Below are 21,830 nucleotides of genomic sequence, written 5' to 3'. Positions count from 1 at the left end.
CATTATGACCAAGCCAGCAGGTAAACAGTACTCACCTTTCTGGAACAACACAGAAGTCCACCACAAAGGCATCTTGGAAATCATTAAAGATGGTCTGCCCAACACATTCCTTCAGGAAGCAAACAAAAAAGGCAGTGTAGCCCAGCGTATACTTTCCATAGAGCCCTAAATCAATCACTATTAACCTTTCTAAGCCTCAGTTTCCTCATTTCTTTCTTTTTTTTTTGTTTTTGTTTTTGAGGCAGAGTCTCACTCTGTCACCCTGGCTATAATGCAGTGGCATCATTATAGCTCACAGCAACCTCAAACTTCTGGGCTCAAGGGATCCTTCTGCCTCAGCCTCCCGAGTAGCTGGGACTACAGGCGCGCACCACCACACCTGGATAATTCTTCTATTTTTAGTAGAGACCAGGTCTCGCTCTTGCTCAGGCTGGTCTCAAACTCCTGAACTCAAGCAATCCTCCCTCTTTGGCCTCCCAGAGTGCTAGGATTACAGGCGTAAGCCACCTCACTTGGCCAGTTCCCTCATTTCTAAAAAGGAAATAACAATAAGACATAGTTCATTGTTGTGAAGTACAAAAGAGATAATGTATGAAAAGTGCTTAGCACAATGCCTGGCATGGAATAGGGCTCTCAAATAGATTGTGGCTATCAACATCAACATCACCACTACCACCACCACCACCACCCTTCTCATCACTGTTATAATTAAGTGAAGGAGGCCCTGAAGGAGAGCCCTGAGGCAGGGTAGGGCAAAATAGCCTTCCCAGCTAGAACGTGGGAGACCTCAAAGGGGTTCTCTCTATAGGGACAAGGACCTTGAAGGGTGTGGAATAAAGCAGCTCTCATGCTTTATTGCTTCAACAAAGACAATGGGCCTTACCAGGACTTTGGGAGCCAGCTTTCCTCCTTGGATCAGGTTGGCAAACTCATCATAATAAAGTGCAGAGGCCCGAGGAGACTGCATACTACAGGAATGAACCAACTGCAGCAAGGTGGTCACCTGGAGCAGACAAAGAGAAAGCCTGCCAACCCTTCCTAAACTCCATTCACCCCGTTCAGTAGTAAGCTTTTCCCTTTCTAACCTTACTACTGAAACTCTACCTCTCACCTGAGGTTTTCCAGAACCTCCTGACCAGTCAATCACCTTCCAATCTCATCCCTTTTCCAATCTATCAGATATATGCAGCCAAATTAAGTTTTCTAAAGCAAAGCTTTGATTATGCCATTTCCATGCTAAGAAACCTTTAAAGACTACTTTTGCCTAAAGAACAAAATCAAAATGTCTTGCTTGACATTCAAGGCCTTCTGTTTTCTATCTCTGAACTAGCTTTATATCCAACTTTCTAATCATACACTATTGTCTCTATGCTCCAACCAAATTGCCCATCTTTCTTGCTAAGAATTTACAATTTAATTGGAAGGATTAGACAGAGACAGAAATAAATGTAGCAACCTACATATTCTGGCAACCTAGGCCAGAAGATTCTAAGTGTTACAAGAATGATACAAACCACAAAAGCTATGAGTTCAGGAAAAAATATTTGGTGAGGAGGTGTTTATTTAGCCCCTCCCCCTAAGGGAAAAATATATATACATATATATATTTTTTGAGACAGAGTCTTGCTTTGTCGCCCAGGCTAGAGTGAGTGCCATGGCATCAGCCTAACTCGCAGTAACCTCAAACTCCTGGGCTCAAGCAATCCTGCTGCCTCAGCCTCCCAAGTAGCTGGGACTACAGGCATGCGCCACCATGCCCGGCTAATTTTTTCTATATATATTAGTTGGCCAATTAATTTCTTTCTATTTATAGTAGAGACGGGGTCTTGCTCTTGCTCAGGCTGGTTTCAAACTTCTGAGCTCGAGCAATCCACCCGCCTCAGCCTCCCAGAGTGCTAGGATTACAGGCGTGAGCCACCGCGCCCAGCCTGGAAAAAATATTTTTAAAAAGAAGTACTCTTTCTGCTGAACTGACAGTGACAAGAAGCAATTCTGAGGTTACCTGTAAACATATCTGACTACATTATAAGAACTCACCTGTGTGCACTGTTCATTACTCAGGTCGGTTCTCCCTTGGGTCAAATTAGATCTACTTCTAAAAATAAGGAATTTTAGTTTCATTTTTGTAACATTTTATAACAACTGACAATAAATTTAAAAATTCTGCCTTCCCTGTGGCAGAGGGGAAGATAAAAGTGCATGAAGGCATACAGAAGTATTTATTTTGTCCATATAAAATATAGATTAAAGGATGGCTATCCCATATCTTTTAAGAGCACACTAAATTATCAATAAGAATAAACACTTCTTTAGTACATACTATGTGTTGGGAATTGTTCTAACCATTTAATGCTCTCAGTAACTCCATAAAGTAAATACTATCATTATCCTTATTTCACAGATGTGAGACTACAACGGCACAGAGGTAACTATAATAAGCAATGGAGTCAGGATTTGACCCCAGCAAGTAGTATGGCTTCAGTGAATGAATTCTCAACCAGTGTCACTGTGCAGCCTCTTCCTGTCATTAATGCTGATTCTAAGGATGCCTCCTGAGGTCTCAGGAATTCCTGACAGATAATTTCCAAGAAGGATGAACTGAATTCCAACGTCAATTTGTAATGGCAACATCTAATCAAGCCCCAAATGTGACAGTTCTTTAGATGCTACCATTTGGGGCATCAAAGGACAAGAGGGGACTCATAAGGAAGACTTTATTTGTACCAAATGTGACGTTCTAGACAGGAATAACTCAGCCATATGGAAATCTGCGTTGTCTAGTTCCTAGTTGAGGAGCGGATACAGAAAAAGGCTTCCAGGAGGATCAGGGTTCCCCTTTTGTGCAAAGATTCCTAGAACTTTATATACAGACAATCCCTAGTTTTTAACCATCGGACTACGATGACTATTTTCATGATTTTGCAGAAATTACATGATATATACAGTCAAGATTAGAGGGGAACATGGAAAAGTAGCAAAACAAATTTGTTCACTTTTATAATTTTAATGTCTACTTTTAAAACAATGTACATAATGTAACACTTTATTTTGTAAGGCGGCAATTTGATTAATGGATCTTGAGCCACAAATGGCAGAATCCTATGTTACCTGTCTGCAGCCATGATGCCAGCCATGGTGACAGCGCCAATAATCCCAACAAGTTTGTACTTGAACATGGTGCTAGAGAGCTGCTTTCGTACCACCAGGTGCATGTCATCCTGCGATGAGATAATGACAGAAAAAGATGAAGGTGCTGGAATAGGACAGCAAAAGAGCCTATGGATATTGGAGCCAAAAAACCCAGACTAGGAAGGGCTCTATGATTTACTAACTGTGTGGCTTTTAGCAAGTCATTTCCTCTCTCTGAGTCTCAATTTTCTCATCTATAAAATGGGGAAGGTTGTTTTAAGGATTAGAGACAAAAAAATTTCTAGAAAAGTATCTGGCACATGGTAAACATTTGATAATAATAGTGGCTATTATTATTGTGAGAGTTGCTGTATAAGGACATAGAATTATTATGTTGTTGGCTGCTCAACTAAAATAATGAAATAGACTAAAATACTTAGGTACAAATTTAATCAAGTAGATAAAAGACTTGCACATTAAAAACTACAAAACATTGACTGAGCACAGTGGCTCATACCTGTAATCCTAACACTCTGGGAGGCTAAGGCGGGAGGATCGTTTGAGGTGAGGAGTTCGAGACCAGCCAGAGCAAAAGCGAGATCCTATCTCTACAAAAAATACAAAAATTAGCCAGGTATGGTGGGTGGCACACACCTGTGGTCCCGGCTACTCAGGAGGCTGAGGCAGGTGGATTTCTTGAGCCCAGGAGTTTGAGGTTGCAGTGAGTTATGATGACACCACCACACTCTGGCCTGGGCAACAGAGTGAGACTTTGCCTCAAAAAAAAAAAAAAAAAAACCTACAAAACATTGCTGAAAAAAGTTAAAGACCTAAATAAAGGAAAAGATATCCTATGTTCATGGATTGAAGTCTTAATATTGTTAAGATGACAATACTACTGAAAGCAATTCAATGTAATCCTCATCAAAATCTCATCAACAATTTTTGCAGAAACAGGAAAGCCCATACTAAAATTCATACGGAATTTCAAGGGATCCCAAATAGCCAAAACAATCTTGAAAAAGAACAAATTTGGAGGGCTCACACTTTCTGATTTCAAAATTATTACAAAGGTACAGTAATTAAAACAGTGTGGTACTGGCATAAAGAAAGACATATAGACTAATGGAATAGAGAGTCCAGAAATAAACCTTCATTGTTGTGATCAATTGACTTTTGACAAGGGTGCCATGATCATTCAATGGTGAAAGGACAGTCTTTTCAATAAATGATGCTGGGAAAACTAGATATTAATATGCAAAAGAATTAAGTTGAACTCTTACCATATATAAAAATTAATGCAAAGTAGATAAAAGACCTAAATTTAAAAGTTAAAAACTTTCTTTTAGAAGAAAATAGGGGAAAACTTTCATGACCTTGGATTTGGAAATGGTTTAAATATGACACCAAAGGCATGAGCAACAAAAGAAAAAAATAGATAAACTGGACTTCACCAAAACTAAATACTTTTGTGTATCAAAGGACATTATCAAGAGAGTGAAAACATAACCCATAGAATGGGAGAAAATAATTGCAAATCATGTATCTGATAAGGGATTGATATCCAGAATATATAAAGAAAAGGTAAGGTGTGGTGGCCCATGCCTGTAATCTCAGCAACTTGAGAGGCCAAGGTGGGAGGATTGCTTGAGGCCAAGAGTTCAAGGCCAGCCTGGGCAACAAAGAGAGACCCTGTCTCTACAAAAAATTTTTAATAAGGCCGGGCGCGGTGGCTCACGCCTGTAATCCTAGCTCTCTGGGAGGCCGAGGTGGGCGGATCGTTTGAGCTCAGGAGTTCGAAACCAACCTGAGCAAGAGCGAGACCCCGTCTCTACTATAAATAGAAAGAAATTAATTGGCCAACTAATATATATAGAAAAAATTAGCCGGGCATGGTGGTGCATGCCTGTAGTCCCAGCTACTCGGGAGGCTGAGGCAGAAGGATCACTTGAGCCCAGGAGTTTGAGGTTGCTGTGAGCTAGGCTGACGCCACGGCACTCACTCTAGCCTGGGCAACAAAGTGAGACTCTGTCTCAAAAAAAAAAAAAAAAAAAAAAAAAAAAAAATTTTTAATAAATTAGCCAGGCATACTGCCATGGGCCTATAGTCTCAGTTACTAGGGAGGCTAACACAAGAGGATAGCTTGAGCCCAGAAGTTTGAAGCCAGGCTGGGCAACAAAGGGAGACCTCATCTCTAAAATAAATTTAAAAAAAAAGGTGAAAATGGGCAAAGGACTTGAATAGACATTTCTATGAAGACACAGAAATGGTAAATAAGTACATGAAAAGATGTTTAACATCATTAGTCATCAGGGAAATGCAAATCAAAACCACAATGAGATATCACTTCATGCACACTAGGGGGATCATATTTTAAAAATGGAAAATAAGTGTTGGCAAGGATATGGAGAAACTGGAACCTCCAGACATTGTTGGTAGGAATGTAAATGGTGCAGTTGCTATGGAAAACAGTTTGTAGTTCCCCAAAATGTTAAACATAGAATCGTCACATGATCTAGCAATTCTACTTCTAGATATACTAAAATAATTGAAAACAGGCTCAAACGAATACTTGTACAGCAATGTTCATAGCAGTCTTATTCAAATGGCCAAAAGGGGGAAACAACTCAAGTATCCATCAATGGATGACTCGATAGAATGTGAGATATATATATATATATATAATGTAATATTATTCAGCTATAATAAGGAATGCAGTTCTGATATATCCTATAACACACATGGAGCTTGAAAACATTATGCTAAGTAAAATGATCAGAGATAATTAGGAGCTTCGGGGAGAAAAATGGATAATTACTGTCTAGGTACACCTAGGTACAAAGTTTCTCTTTGGAATGATGAAAAAGTTCTGCAAATGGAGAGTGGTGATGGTAGCATAACATTAGGAATGTACTTAATGCCACTGAATTAATTGTACACTTAAAAATGGTTAAAATGGTAACTTTTATGATATGTATATTGTATCACAATTCAAAATTAAAATAAAATCTATATTGTTATGACGAAATCTCCAAAAATACACCACTAAATGCAAAAAGTAAAATGTAGAATGAGAGGGAAAAAGGGTGGGCTATAGGTAAATACAAATTTGTAAATGCTCAGCACATCTCAGAAGGCTATATAGTAGTAATAGTGAGTGCCTCTAGGAAGACAAAGCAGTTGCCTAGAGGACTGAGAGGGAATGAGAGTGATTTTTCATTGTACAACCTTCTATACATTTTGAATTTTGTGCCATGTGTATACATTACCTAGCCAAAAACATTTTTTTAATTCAAAAGAAAAAAGGTGCTGGTTATTCAAAGTCACAGTCCAGTATGGACTGCTACCATAAGGTGCCACTAAAGATACCAAAGAGCTATGAGTTATGATTCTAATCCAATCTTATATTTTGGGCCCTTTGCCTGGCTTTTTCAGTGAACAGTGTCCACAAAAGAAAGCAAGCCCAGAAGAAGTTCACGTTAAGATGCAGATGTTCCTTAGGAAATAAGGGAATTCTGTGTTTCCACTACAGAAAGTACAGAACCCGACCACAGACCTATCTCTACCTCAATAGACAAAGCTGCTTCAGGGCAGAAGATCTAATATACCTAGTATCTCAGTGCCTGGATCAGAGAAGGCACTTAATGTTTGTGGCAAGTAAAGAATGAAAAAATGCTGGCACTATGGCTGTGTATTTCATTTCCACTACTACAAAAATCAGCAAGTCTACCACTTGCTAGACTTTGTCCAGCAAACTTCAAGTAAAGAAGTTTAAAAGACTCTTTCTCAAAACACTGCCTCTTACCTGGATGTGGCTGCTGGCTTCATGCTGTTTGCTAAATGCCAGTGTGCTGAGAATATAGAAGAGTTTTCGTATTTGCTGAGGGGACATATTATCCAAGTAATCTAAAATACCCTGTGGGGAGAAAAAAAATGCCAAAAATGAGGTTAGTGGCTAACATTTTCCCCCTTTAAATCAAAAAGTTAAAGTCTAGGCACAAAGGCTCATGCCTATAATCCAAGCACTTTGGAAGGCTTGCTTGAGCCCAGGAGTTGGAAGCTGCAATGAGCTATAATCATACCACTGCACTCCAGCCTGGGTGACAGAGTGAGACCCTGTCTCTCTCTCTAAAATAAAGGTAAAATCCTAGGCCAGGCGCGGTGGCTCATGCCTGTAATCCTAGCACTCTGGCAGGCCGAGGCGGGCGGATCACTCAAGGTCAGGAGTTCAAAACTAGCCTGAGCAAGAGCAAGACCCTGTCTCTACTAAAAATAGAAACAAATCAATTGGCCAGCTAAAAATATATAGAAAAATTAGCCGGCCATGGTGGCGCGTGCCTGTAGTCCCAGCTACTCAGGAGGCTGAGGCAGGAGGATTGCTTGAGCCCAGGAGTTTGAGGTTGCTGTGAGCTAGGCTGACGCCATGACACTCTAGCCCAGGCAACAGAGTGAGACTCTGTATGTATGTATGAATCTATCTATCCATCTATATATCTATCTTACTATCCATCACCAGGAAAGATAAAGTCTTCTTTGTCCTCTTGACTCTGAACCACAATCTTGGGCTTTAATCATCTTGGGCTAAATCATCCTGTTTAGTCATCCTAATGTACCTCTCAGTTCTCCATACTCTTTTTGCCTCCACCCTTCCCTTTTTCTCAACGAAAACAATACGCTATGCCACCAAAAGTTCTATCTCTGACCCTATTCCTATGATCCCTTCCCAGCTTCTACTCCGTGAATTATTTGTCCTTTTTCTACAGATTGGGAAGGATCACAAGGAAAGTATTTACTTTTTGACTTTGGTTGGGTAATACATCAGCTTTTCCATCTCTAATATGGAGCTAATAACAACTATACTATCTTTTAAAGTTGGTCTGAGGATGAAGTAATAAAAGAGCTTCGTAAATTTTTAATAAATAAAACAAATTTTTTTTTTTTTTGAGACAGAATCTCACTTGTTACCCAGGCTAGAGTGAGTGCCGTGGAGTCAGCCTAGCTCACGGCAACCTCAAACTCCTGGGATCAAGCAATCCTCCTGCCTCAGCCTCCTGAGTAGCTGGGACTACAGGCGCTTGCCAATTTTTCCCCCGTTTTTAATAGAGACAAGGTCTCACTCTTGCTCAGGCTGGTTTCAAACTCCTAACCTCAAGCGATCCTCCCCTCTCGGCCTCCCACAGTGCTAGGATTACAGGCATAAGCCACCATGCCCAGCCTAAGCTACTGTTCTTATTTCTCCTCCTTAAGGCTTCTCAACATTGAATCTATACTTCCAAGTCTATTTTAAGTTACTGCTCTCTGGATTCCACCCTAATAATTCAGTTAACAGTGTTCTCTCAGAGGTTACCGGAGTCATTCTAGTTGCCAAAACCAATGGCCTCTCTTCCATCTTCATCTTCTATAGCATCTGACACTGTAGACAAATCCTTCACTCTTAAAGCTCTTTACTAAGCTTTTGCTACCCAACATGCTTCTATTTCACATTATTCATCTTCTAATTTTCTCATTTTCCTTTCATAGACATTTGCTTCAGTCTGCCTCATTAATGTTCTCAAAATTTCTGTGTTCTCTTAGGTTTCTGTGATCTTCTGCCTTAAAATCTGCCTCACTTGAGCACACACCTACATGGTTATGAATACCAAAACTAAACCTTCCACCACATGGTGTCCATTAGGTTCTAAGCCAGAATTTCCAAGTACCCACTAACCATCCACGTGTGGACATCCCAGACTGAAATCATACTTCCTCCAGAAGCTGCAGTCCCTCCTGGACTCCTGGGCTCCAGAAATGGCAAAATTATTCACCCAATTTCCAAAGATGGAAAACGTGGACCCGGTTTCCCTGTCCCTCACTGCTAAATACTTTTTTTTATTATTATTATTATTTTGAGACAGAGTCTCACTCTGTTGCCCAGGCTAGAGTGCTATGGTGTCAGCCTAGCTCACAGCAACCTCCAACCCCTGAGCTCTAGTGATCCTTCTTCCTCAGCTTCCCCAGTAGCTGGAACTACAGGCATGTGCCACCATGCCCAGCTTATTTTTTATATACATTCTTAGTTGGCCAATTAATTTCTTTCTATTTTTAGTAGAGACAGGGTCTCACTCTTGCTCACACTGGTTTTGAACTCCTAACCTTGAGCAATCCTCCCGCTTGGCCTCCCAGAGTGCTAGGATGACAGGCGTGAGCCACTACACCCGGCCTGCTAAATACTCTTAGCAGTCATCAAGCCATGTTAATTCTAACACCAAATTATCTCTTAAACCATCATTTCCTCTCCATTCCCGTGACCCTAATTTGGCCCTTACTCTCAACTTCTTTGGCCCATTTCAGTGGTCTCCACTCTACCTATCACCAGGCCTATGCAGTCATCTCTCAAAGCTTGGAGTTGATTAGGTCAACTCCCTATTAAAAACCTCAGATAGCTTCCTATTGCCTATAAAAGAAAGCTGAAACTCTAGCATGGCATTTGAGACCCTTCACAACCTTGCCCTGTCCTGTGTCTCACCTCCCACCACTCCTCTCCATATATTCTATTCTCCAGCCATGATAGTCTAACTGTCGTCCCCTGGCACACCATGGACTTGGGGTACCAGTTTGCTTCTATTCAAACTGTTCTCTGCCTAGAATGTGCTTCCTTTACTTTCTCTCATCAATCATTCCCATCCTTTGATAATCACTCAAATGTTATCTCCTCTTTGAAGAATTCTCCAGCTTTCCAGGCCAAATTTAATTATTCCTGCTCTGTTGTATCTGCAGCACTTTATCTTTATTAGATAATTCATCTTGTTGTATTTATAGTGACTTACTTATGTGTGTTAGTCTCTATCATCAAAGGCAGAGATCGACCTTTTTATCTACAGCACCCAGAATAGAACTTGGCACATGGTTAGGTATAAAGAAGTGTTTGCTGAATGAATTAACACACAGAGAGATAATCTTTTTTAAATTACTTGTCCATCATCTCACCTCCTTCTCAACCCCTACCTATAGTGCTCAGTATCTAAAGAGTACAAAATAAATGGTTGCTAACAGAGAACAGATAACTCTCAGATACATGCTAACAAGAAGCCAATAGATACCTTCACAAAGACAGCATTCAGCCTCATAGCAGATGGGTTTAGTAATATCAATTCTAGAAGGGCATCCAATGCAGTATCAACTTCAGCTTCATTACCGCTGCAGATATGGGTCACGAGGGCACCAACGACTTCCTAAACCAGGGAGAGTCAATAAGAGAATGTAAAGCAAAAATATGGTATGGCCATTCTAAAGGGGTTTATGCCTTTCCAATTTCCACTTTGTTAAAATCATAACCTACTTGATCCCATAATCTAGTTTTCATTAAGCCCATTAGATAAGAGCTTCAGAGGTTTAGGATTATGCCAGTGTAACTATACTACCATCCAGTCTTCATCTATCTCTCATAATTTATCAGTGAGCATATCTAAGCCCTCCTGATTCTGTTCCTTGGCATAGACTTCCTCTTTTTCTCATATGGGTTAAATTTTACCTGCTATATTGTGGTTGTACTTAATCTGTTGAAATTTCTAAAAAAGACAGCACACAAGGAGCTAACGGTCTTAAAGGTTTTCTCTATACAGTAGAGGTTAGACTTGCATGTTTCCAAGCAAACATGGGTCATGATAGCGCCTCTAAGATATTAAAAAGGTTCCAACACGTCTTAGATGCCATTCTCCTTTTCCTTTAAACTGTTGCTCTGTCAGAGAGTCATAACAGAATTATATTCTCAGTTGCAACAACTAGCTCATGTCAGCCGAATCTACTGATCTGCTTTAAATTTCTAAAACTTTTTACAAATCTTAATTTGTAAAAGTTCCACTCAAATGTGTTTTAAAATTGTTAAGAATAGGTCTAGTATATAAAAAAATACAAAATAAGATACTTTGTTATTTACTTGTTTTCATAAACACTTTCCACAAGTACAGTCCTCACTCTCTGGATACCTCCTATTAAATTTTGTGTCTCATGTTTATGGGAATAGGGTTAGGCTCTCAAACATTTCTCGTTCATTTGTTTTTCAGTATAGTTTTTTCTAGAGGACAATTCTAGATCCACAGGAAATTGATTTTCTACAGCTAAATTTAATTGCCATTCCTATATTGTGGAAACTACCTGATAAACCCAGTCTTTTAAAGCTCAGGTTTATTTGAAGTAGACTGGATCTGGACATTAATTTCAGACTCAGAGAATTTTACAGCTCAGAACACAGAGTTAGATTCTTCAGCCCAATCTCTTCATTTTACCAAGGATGGGACTAGAACTGAACAATCCCAAGCCCCGGTTCTGAATTTTTTCCCCCTCCAATGCCTTCTAACCAACAAGAAATAAACATCAGATCATTGTCCCTTTCCCTGTTCCCTCCTTGCCAAAATAAATATTTCAACATACCTGCTGGCAGTAAGTGTCAAAAAACTTAAATGCATATTTGTACAGGAGACTGCCAAATGAAATTATACTCTGGTCTAGGGAGTGAAACAAGCTCTGAGCCAGCGACAGAATGGATGGACAAACGTCTTTAAGAACCTTGAGCGGGGAAGAGGAGAGAAAGAAAAGAAGTTATGGGAAAAACTTAGTTATTACAAAACCTAAGAAATGCTTATACTTTTGGGATGTCAGAGTTCTCACCAATGCTCATTTTAACTTAAGGAATCTTAATCATTTCTTTTACTTGGAATAATCCTTCACCATTCTGAGTTTTCTCTCAGGATTAATGGGATTCCACATATGGATAAAAATTGACCTTCTCAAAGAAGTTAAATTACAAGCCTAATAGTACTGTTTCTATCTGCCCAGTTCAAGATTAGAAGCCAGAGCCTCTAAATCCCAGTTTTCTCACTCAATCAGATTGCTTCCCCTGGAAAGGCCTGCTCTGCCTTGATTATGATTTGAGATCAGTCTATAAGGTTCAATGTTAACTAAACTGATTTCATTTAAAGATAATCAAAGGTTCTTTACATACCAGATTTTTAAAAATAATAAATTAATTAAATAAATAAAAGGGAAATGATCATGTCCTATGAATAATACAACGTAGATAGATATTGATGGACCCTGAGTAAATAACTAGTAAAAAAGTCCAGCTTCTTTACCAATATCATAATTCTTTTTTTTTTAAATCTTATATTACAAGGCCGGGCACGGTGGCTCATGCCTGTAATCCTAGCACTCTGGGAGGCTGAGATAGGTGAATCGCTGAAGGTCAGGAGTTCGAAACCAGCCTGAGCAAGAGCGAGACCCTGTCTCTACTAAAAATAGCAAGAAATTAATTGACCAACTAAAAATATATATATAAAAAATTTAGCCCCAGCATGGTGGCACATGCCTGTAGTCCCAGCTGCTCAGGAGGCTGAGGCAGAAGGATTGCCTGAGCCCAGGCATTTGAGGTTGCTGTGAGCTGGGTTAATGCCATGGTACTCTAGTCTGGCCAACAGAGTGAGACTCTGACTGAAAAAAAAAAATCTTATATTACATACTAAACTGGGTATAATGCTTTACTGAGAAAAATGCAATGAAAAATCAGGCCAGGCGCAGTGGCTCATACCTATAATCCTAGCACTCTGGGAGGCCGAGGCGGGCAGATTGCTCGAGGTCAGGAGTTCAAAACCAGCCTGAACAAGAGCGAGACCCCATCTCTAGTAAAAATAAAAAGAAATTAATTGGTCAACTAATATATATAGAAAAAATTAGCTGGGCATGGTGGCCCAGGCCTGTAGTCCCAGCTACTCAGGAGGCTGGCTGAGGAAGGAGGATGGCTTGAGCCCAGGAGTTGAAGGTTGCTGTGAGCGAGGCTGACACCATGGACGGCACTCACTCTAGCCTGGCAACAAAGTGAGACTCTGTCTCAAAAAAATTAAAAAAAAACAAATAGAAAAATTATATATGGTTTCTGCCATCTGGAAAATTACAGCTCAAAACACAGATCATTATAAGAAACAAACACAGAAAGGACTGCAAAATAATATAATGCAGACATCGAATCCATTACTAAACATAAAATCTTGAGACCCAACTACATATTCTCATTAGTTTCTAAGGGAAGCCCCAAACCACTGGCCCATTCAGTTTTCTAAAAAGTTCTAAACAGTTAATATTCTGAATATTCCATGTCAAAACACTATTCCCAGCCGGGTGCCGTAGCTCATGCCTGTAATCCTAGCACTCTGGGAGCCCGAGGCAGGCAGATTGCTTGAGGTCAGGAGGAGTTCAAAACCAGTATGAGCAAGAGCGAGACCCCGTCTCTACTATAAAGAGAAAAAAGTAATTAATTGGTCAACTAAAAATATATAGAAACTAAAAATATACAGTAGTTCTAGCTACTTGGGAGGCTGAGACAGGAAGATTGCTTGAGTTCAGGAGTTTGAAGTTGCTGTGAGCTAAGCTGATACCACGGCACTCACTCTAGCCTGGGCAACAAAGTGAGACTCTGTCTCAAAAAAATAAAAAAATAAAAAATAATAAATAAAAAATAAAAATGAAGTTATACTATATGGAATCAGAAGGCCTCCTGGATTAAAACATTTCTTATTGGGGGAGGCCAGGCGCGGTGGCTCACGCCTGTAATCCTAGCACTCTGGGAGGCTGAGATGGGAGGATCCTTTGAGCTCAGGAGTTTGAGACCAGCCTGAGCAACAGCGAGACCCTGTCTCTACTAAAAATAGAAAGAAATTATCCAAATAACTAAAAAATATATAGAAAAAATTAGCCGGGCATGGTGGTACATGCCTGTAGTCCCAAGAGTTTGAGGTTGCTGTGAGCGAGCTAGGAAGATGCCACAGCACTCTAGCCCGGGCAACAGAGTGAGACTCTGTCTCAAAAAAATAAAAAAATAATTGGGGGTTTGAGTCAAGTAAGTTCAACATAAACCAATTTTGTAACCTTTTTAGTAAAAAGGTAAAACCAATCTTAGGTACGTTTATTAACATCATAAAGTTTCAATCAAGGTAGGTAATAATCTTACAATGTTTTGAAATATATTAAGTCCCCTATCAAAGATCAAATGCAACAAAGTGGTATTAAGATTCCCGCACTGGGTAGGAAAGGTTAAGATGACCTCTCCATAACTTTCAGGCTAATGTTGTCTGATTCTCTGACACTTACCAAGTAATGAATATAGAAGGTACCCTGTAGCAACTGTTCCTGAAAGCAGCCTGATCGAATCTTATTTCTTAGCACTCTCTCAATGTACTTCTTTGTCTGAGTGTTGGTGCTATAGATGATTAGAAGCATTGCCAGGTCAAAAATCTATTGTCAATAAATATAAAACAATATGAAAAGTTTAACAAATCCATTTACCACAACAAAACAATAGCTCTTAACTTTTCCCATTAAAACACAGAATGGGCCGGGCGTGGTGGCTGACGCCTGTAATCCTAGCTCTTTGGGAGGCCGAGGCGGGCGGATTGCTCGAGGTCAGGAGTTCGAAACCAGCCTGAGCAAGAGCGAGACCCTGTCTCTACTGTAAATAGAAAGAAATTAATTGGCTAACTAATATATATATATATAAAATTAGCCGGGCATGGTGGCGCATGCCTGTAGTCCCAGCTACTCGGGAGGCTGAGGCAGGAGGATTGCTCGAGCCAGGAGATTGAGGTTGCTGTGAGCTAGGCTGACGCCATGGCACTCACTCTAGCCTGGGCAACAAAGCGAGACTCTGTCTCAAAAAAAAAAAAAAAAAACACAGAATGGAAAATACTCATTTGCAGTACCTACATTTTCACAAAACCCAAAAATATTTTCCAGAGAAATAAAGTGTCACCACTATTAACCACTGGTATCTCTTAAGAAAACATTGGAATATAAGTGAAAGTGATATTATTACAGAAGTAGTTTTGAACATCTTCACATTTATTAAAAGAAAAAAAGATTAAATCACTTGCCAACTCAAGGATATACTTTCATTATTATTAGGAAAATACTATGGAAAGGTCAACTAAGTTATGATTCAGTCATTTGGGGAATATCATAACAGCCATCAAAAAAATGAGCTAGAACGAGGCGAGGGAGCTGCGGACGCAGAGATGCAGATCTTTGCGAAGACCTTGACGGGGAGACCATCGCCCTTGAGGTCGAGCCCAGCGACACCATCGAGAATGTCAAAGCCAAAATCCAAGACAAGGAGGGCATCCCACCTGACCAGCAGCGCCTGACATTTGCGGGCAAACAGCTGGAGGATGGCCACACTCTTTCGGATTACAACATCCAGAAAGAGTCCACCCTGCACCTGGTGCTCCGTCTGCGAGGCGGCATCATCGAGCCTTCCCTCTGCCAGCTCGCCCAGAAGTACAACTGCGACAAGATGATCTGCCGCAAGTGTTATGCTCGCCTGCACCCCGTGCTGTCAACTGCCGTAAGAAGAAGTGCGGCCACACCAACAACCTGCCCCCCAAGAAGAAGGTCAAACCAGGCCCCTCCACGGGCTCCTCATCCTTCCCCCACAGGGCAGCCTCCTGCCCTAGCCCTGCGGCCCTAATAAAGTTTCCCTTTAGTTGACTGAAGCAGTAAAAATAAATAAATAAATAAAATAAATAAAATAAAATAAAATAAAATAAAATAAAATAAAATAAAATAAAATAAAATAAAAAATGAGCTAGACTACATTTTTAGACAGAGACATTCCTGATATGGTGAAGTGGAAACAAAATTACCTGCAAAATAACAATCATGCTAACAGTCTACTTTTGTAAAAACAACACATAAACATACATATGCATAGGTATAAGAGTGAGTATGCTGGCATTTGCCCACACACAGCTTCCATATGAATAGAAAAAAACCTAGGAGAATGATTATCCTTGAGGAATGGGACACAGTAGGGGGGAAAAACTTTATTTTTTGCATTTGTAGATTCCTTATGGGTTTTTCTCCCCAATTAGCTAGTAGTATCTATGTTTTTTAAAATAAGTTTAAATGTCAAGCAGGACAAAAAAGAAAATACAAATTACTTAGGACATCTCTTCATTGAAGAGATAGGGACATCTCTTCATTGAGAGTCATTAGAACAAAACAGAGTATAGCTGTTAAAAATGACAATGAAAACAATGTAGAAGCATGCAAAATGTTTATGACAGGAGAAAAAAATGGGAAGAGGAAAAATATCAGAACACAAAGTTACATTTATACAATGATTACAAATCTGTAAAAATAGGTATGCAAGCAGCTAAGGTGACCAATTTATTTTTATGCAAAAATCAACACAGTTGTGTTAGGGTATTTTGCTTTTTTCCCCTACAAAAAAATATTGATATTTTTCATTGTTTTATTTAATATTATAAAAGCTTTTAAGATAGTCATCCAACAACTGAATGATCCAACTAACAAAAATCCCACAAAACAGATTTAACTAAAAAAACAAAAAAACTTCAAAGGAAATTAATCATCTGGCTTTTTGACAGAAGAAAGTATTTCCAGAATTAAAAGAGACATAAGGTCCAGTATCATCACCTTGACAGTGATAGACCGTTTGATTCACTCCAGTCAGGTCTACCTGGGCAAAGTAAATAGGAATGCTATTATCTTGACTACTGTGCCAGGTGGGAGGAAGGGGAATCATATGGATACAGGCACCTGACTCACGACCCAGGTGGTTACGTTCTCCACCTCCTCATCACTGGGGACTTGGCTTCTTTGACTACATTTTAGTATGCTTGTTTAGAATGTTAAAATTTCCCCTTGTAGGCTTATTTTATCACCAGCATTAATGAGTAGGATAATCTGCCACGGGATTAGTTTTAAAAAAAAAAAAAGAATGAGTAGGAGCAGACCATCTGGCAAGTCACCCCTCAGATCACCTTCCTCAAACAGCTAATGTTTATCAGAGCAACTACAGAGGGCACAGGACGACTGGAGGGAAGGAGAAAAAGAAAGCAGGAAGGCAAGCCAGCCAATGTCTCTACTTCTAAGCCTGCCACACACAGAATGCATAGTACATGAACATTACCTTGTGTTCAGACACTGAGTCAATACTTTCAATTGCCTGGAAAAATAAGGGTCACAAAAATATTATAACACATCAGTGGAACACATTTGGCCTTATTCAGCACACCCTGTTATTTTAGAGTCAATCTGCCCATCTGGCAACCATCAGCTATGATTTCTATTTAAATGATTTCTAAGACTTTTATTACAACCTATACAACCTTACTTACACATCTGTCACTGATTGCCTCCCATTTCCCTCCTTGACACACCCATTTCCTCCTTGCTGCATGCAAAGATGTCACTCACCTTAATCCAGGCTTCTGAAATGATTTTCTCATATCTAACGGCTGACTTTATTACATCAAAGAGGAGAATAACACAGTCTTGACCGCCGCTTTCTTGATTTCCTAAACTATGAGTAGCAAAGGGGAAAAAAATTACTCTTCTACCCACCAGAAAAGAACTTACAACATATGGGCTCCTACTTGCTAGCCATGTTCCCTGGAGTAAGTCAAAATCTCATGTGCAAGATGGCTAATAAATGTGTACTGTAGTTTATTTGGGATTTATCTGAATGGCTAAGAAAATAGACAGACACACATATATACATACACACACATAATTTAAAAAACTGTGTGGTATTGTATGTGAATGTCATCTTACTACCACTATTTGTAGTTATAATTATTAAGCTCTAATTGTCCTGACTTTAGGACAAATGTCAGAAAATTTTATCTATGCAAGAAAAAGGGTGGTAACTGTTGAGCTCCATACCTTGTTCGTCCTTTACTTTTCAACTTGCTTTGGGAAGCTTGCAACCGTGATGGCAAAATACAATGCTGCAGATCCAACTTCTCCCGAAGCTCAGAAATTACCTGCAGAAGGTAAATATTAACTATGTGTTCTGCTCATTCACAGTGGATAGGCACAGTCCAAGAAAAAACTTAAAATGCTGGACAAGGCATTTTGAAAAAGAGTTAATGAGAATAGCTAATGGAAGTATAGTGTGTCACACTCAAAATTCCAGAATTCCTTGAGGTACCACACAGACTTATTACATAGCAATATAACCCATAGCAGCTAATACAGAATAGTCAACTTAACCAGTATCTCCATTCTCTTCCCTGAATGTTATCTGGATTAATCAGCATTATCAATTAATCTGGGGACAGAGAAGAGCAATTGGAACTTATTAATTTACATAACTCATCCTGATGTATCTTTAGGTTTGGTGGGAAATAATAGTATACCTCAAGTGCATCCGTGGCTGTTATGGAATGAAGAATGAATTTGATTATCACAGGTAAATCATCCAATCTGACAGACAACAGCTTACCCATCATCAACTGGCGAACCTAAAAATAAAGAGCGCAAAAACCTTAAGTATTTTCATGTCACTACTTCATCCTCATACTAATTTGTTAGGTGAAATTAGAAAAGTCACTTCTCTCACTGTTTTCCCACTTGTAATTTAGAAAGAAAAACACCTCCTTTTACTTTTCCCCAAATTACAATCTTGCAATTGTTAACACCACAGCTTCTTCAAAAACAGACAGATGATAAATGTGTAACAATGATGCTACCTTACAATTTGGAGGCTGAATTCTCAACTAGCCACAAGAAAGTATTAAAAAGTGTTATTCTTATGGAGTAGTTAATATGTAGACAATATAGAAGATTTCCACTACAACTTAATGCTTAAAAACAGATGTGCAAATATATCATAATATAACATCTGAAACATACTGAAAAGAAGAAAATATCATATCAAATGTCATTCAGTATGGTTTCAAAATGAAATTTTCATTACCAATGACTTTTTCCGCAATGACTAACCAACATTGGCTCCAGGAGGTCAGAATGTTGGCTCTATTTCTGGAAAACAGAATCTTACCTTCGATAGGAGGTTTGGATCAAGTCTGAGGCTAGCAAGGACATCCAGGATAGGGACAGTGAGTGAAGTATTCTCCATCAGTAAGTCACTGCAAATGGTGGAAAAAGACAAGTTATGTACCAGTTTGAACAGAGCTAGGCAGACAATGACGAGAAAATCGCTCAATAGAGTATGAGAAGACAGGATATACTTGGTTCCCATTGTTACTGTTTATAGTATATTTCATTAAAAACTGCTTTGATTACAAAAAACAATACATGCTCATTATAAAAATTCAAACAACAAACAAATAAAGTACAAACAAGACGCCCTCCTTCGTAATCCCCACTACCCAAAGGCCACCACTACTCAGTTTCATATATATTCTTCCCAGAAAAAAGGAAAAAAACAAAACAAAACAATTACAATGAAGTGTGACAAGTATGACAAACGTATGTGCAGGCTGCTACAGGAGCACACGGTAGTGAGAAGGACAGTGATGGATTCTGAGAGAAGGCTACAAAAAAGGACAAGCTGGCATCAAGCAGTCAAAGTGGGTAGTACAGTGCTCTACCCAGAGCAAGCATCCTGTCCAAAAGCATAAAGGTAAGAAATCACTGGACATTTTTGGTATGTAGTTTTGCAGACAACTATAGAAAAGGAAGTATTATACACTGAATTTTTATAACTACTTCGAGGACAAGTAAAAAGTTGCTTTAAAACAGAAACATTATTACTTATGGTTCTCCCCTTCTTAAATACTGTCCTACCAATTACTATTTTTCACGTGAATGGCAATAAGCAATGGGTCCCAGCAATGGGTCCGAAGCAGAGATATGCATTACAATGAATCATCCAGGAACCCAAAGCATGTATATATTTAATAAGCTCCTCAAATGATTTTGATGTGCAGTCAGTATTGAGGGCCCCCTGGAGAAAATGCTAATAAAACAAAGCAATCATATTCGAGTTCTCCACTGACCAAATTTATATACCGGATCCTAAGCCAGACATCATGCTTATAATAGGTATACCGTTTTTAAAAAGTAGATGAGTCTATTAAAATATATACCTATTGTTAGAAAAACAAGTCAAAGCCCATACTCTATTCATCATGGAAGATAGGTATCATCCTCTTTTTATATACAAAGGGCCACATCACTACCCTTTGCATTCTGCAGAGATAAAGCTACCATAGTGAAACCTTGCTTAGATGGTGACAGAGCATTTATCCACCTGAGTTCTTTCCCCACATCAGCATGCTGGGAATCCCCTAGGATCTCAGGTAGGCTGGTGATGAAGTCATGCTGCAGGTACTCTGGAGCAATACTGATCAGCTGCATGACCTTGGTGGTGAGGTCCTGCAGTATAAGACACTATTAGAAATACAGCACATTACCCAGAACAGAGAAAGACTTCCTACTCACAAAACACAGAGCTGAAATTATTTTGGATACAATATAACTATAGACTCAAGTTCACATCCTAAATTCAGAGGCAAATGACTCAGAAAATTTCACACGAGATGCTGTATAGAAAAAAATGTAGAGTGGATTTCTAATAGATCTGTTACATATTTTATTTCTGTTAACATTAACAACTCTATGGAGTTCGTGCGACAATTCCCATTTTACACATGTGAGTATACCAGTTGCTCAAGGATACATAAGTCGTAGACCCAAAAATTCCAGCCCAGATGAGACTCCAAAACTCATGTTCTTCCAAATAAAAATTTAGCCTTGGAATGTCTGCCAAAAATTACAAAAATGATTTTAAGAATTCCTAAAAACTAGGTATGGTGCCCCATGCCTATAGCCCGAGCACTTTGGGAGGCCGAAGCAGGAGGATTGCTTGAGGCCAAGAATTCTAAACTAGTCGGAGCAACATAGTGAGACCCTCTCTCTAAAAAAAAAAAAAGGAAAGAGGGCCGGGCGCGGTGGCTCACGCCTGTAATTCTAGCACTCTGGGAGGATTGCTCAAGGTCAGGAGTTCGAAACCACCCTGAGCAAGAGCAAGACCCCCGTCTCTACTATAAATAGAAACAAATTAATTGGCCAACTAATATATATAGAAAAAATTAGTCAGGCATGGTGGCGCATGCCTGTAGTCCCAGCTACTCGGGAGGCTGAGGCAGGAGGATTGCTTGAGCCCAGGAGTTTGAGGTTGCTGTGAGCTAGGCTGACGCCATGGCACTCACTCTAGCCTGGGCAACAAAGTGAGACTCTGTCTCAAAAAAAAGAAAAAAGGAAAGAAATTAAAAACAAAACAGAAACCTCCAAAAAACGTAGCCAGGCACAGTGGCCCATGCCTGTAGTTCTAGCTACTCAGGAGGATAAGGCCAAGAGGATCACTTGAGCCCAGGAGTTCATGGCTGCAGTGAGCTAAGACAGTACCACTGCACTCCAGCCTGGGCAAGAAAGCAACACTCTGTCTCTAAAAAATAAAACTAAAAAGAAATAGACCTCAAGCAATAAGCTCAAAACAGATTCAACTTTACCACAGTGCTTAGTAACAAAACACATAATTGGAAAAATGTCCTGTAATTTTCCCCAATGTGTAATTAAATTAAAATGTAAGTAGAATGGCTTAGCTTCTCACTGCATTTGAGAAATAAACACACCAATCTCTGTACTTTGAAAAACTAATGAATTGTTTTCCAAATATTTGATTTATTTAAGAAATTATACCTAATCTTCATAATGGGATAAACTTATGAAGAAATTTAAACAGTGAAATACCCATGATTTGCAAGTTATGAAAGCTGGAAAAAGCTAATGGTAGAATGGAAAAATAAGAATTTTATGTTTAGAAAAAGGGAAAAAATGCTACGAATTCCAAAAACTTGGCTAAGTGTGGAAAACACATTCTTTAAATTTAAGAGATACAGCAG

General features: G+C 39.3%; 1 protein-coding gene and 1 pseudogene across 2 annotated transcripts in view; one reads left to right on the top strand and one right to left on the bottom strand.

Moving 5' to 3' along the window:
• FANCD2 (FA complementation group D2) overlaps positions 1-21,830 on the bottom strand; it is a 56,522-nt gene that overhangs the window by 24,674 nt on the left and 10,018 nt on the right. For both annotated transcript variants that reach the window (XM_075998428.1, XM_012760597.3), the window contains exons 9-22: positions 20,177-20,301; positions 18,962-19,049; positions 18,318-18,422; positions 17,842-17,942; positions 17,374-17,479; positions 17,087-17,122; positions 14,248-14,391; positions 11,539-11,673; positions 10,209-10,340; positions 6,935-7,045; positions 3,109-3,218; positions 2,038-2,095; positions 884-1,003; positions 36-109 (exon numbers count right to left, since the gene is read on the bottom strand). In XM_075998428.1, coding sequence (XP_075854543.1) covers positions 36-109; positions 884-1,003; positions 2,038-2,095; positions 3,109-3,218; positions 6,935-7,045; positions 10,209-10,340; positions 11,539-11,673; positions 14,248-14,391; positions 17,087-17,122; positions 17,374-17,479; positions 17,842-17,942; positions 18,318-18,422; positions 18,962-19,049; positions 20,177-20,301 — 1,445 coding nt within the window. The remainder of the gene's footprint in view (positions 1-35; positions 110-883; positions 1,004-2,037; positions 2,096-3,108; positions 3,219-6,934; positions 7,046-10,208; positions 10,341-11,538; positions 11,674-14,247; positions 14,392-17,086; positions 17,123-17,373; positions 17,480-17,841; positions 17,943-18,317; positions 18,423-18,961; positions 19,050-20,176; positions 20,302-21,830) is intronic.
• On the top strand, positions 15,141-15,639 carry LOC105869049 (ubiquitin-ribosomal protein eL40 fusion protein pseudogene; annotated as a pseudogene).

This window comes from Microcebus murinus, chromosome 28 (genome assembly GCF_040939455.1).
Source record: "Microcebus murinus isolate Inina chromosome 28, M.murinus_Inina_mat1.0, whole genome shotgun sequence".
NCBI classification, from domain to species: Eukaryota; Metazoa; Chordata; class Mammalia; order Primates; family Cheirogaleidae; genus Microcebus; species Microcebus murinus.
This window is presented reverse-complemented; position numbering and strand designations above follow the sequence as displayed.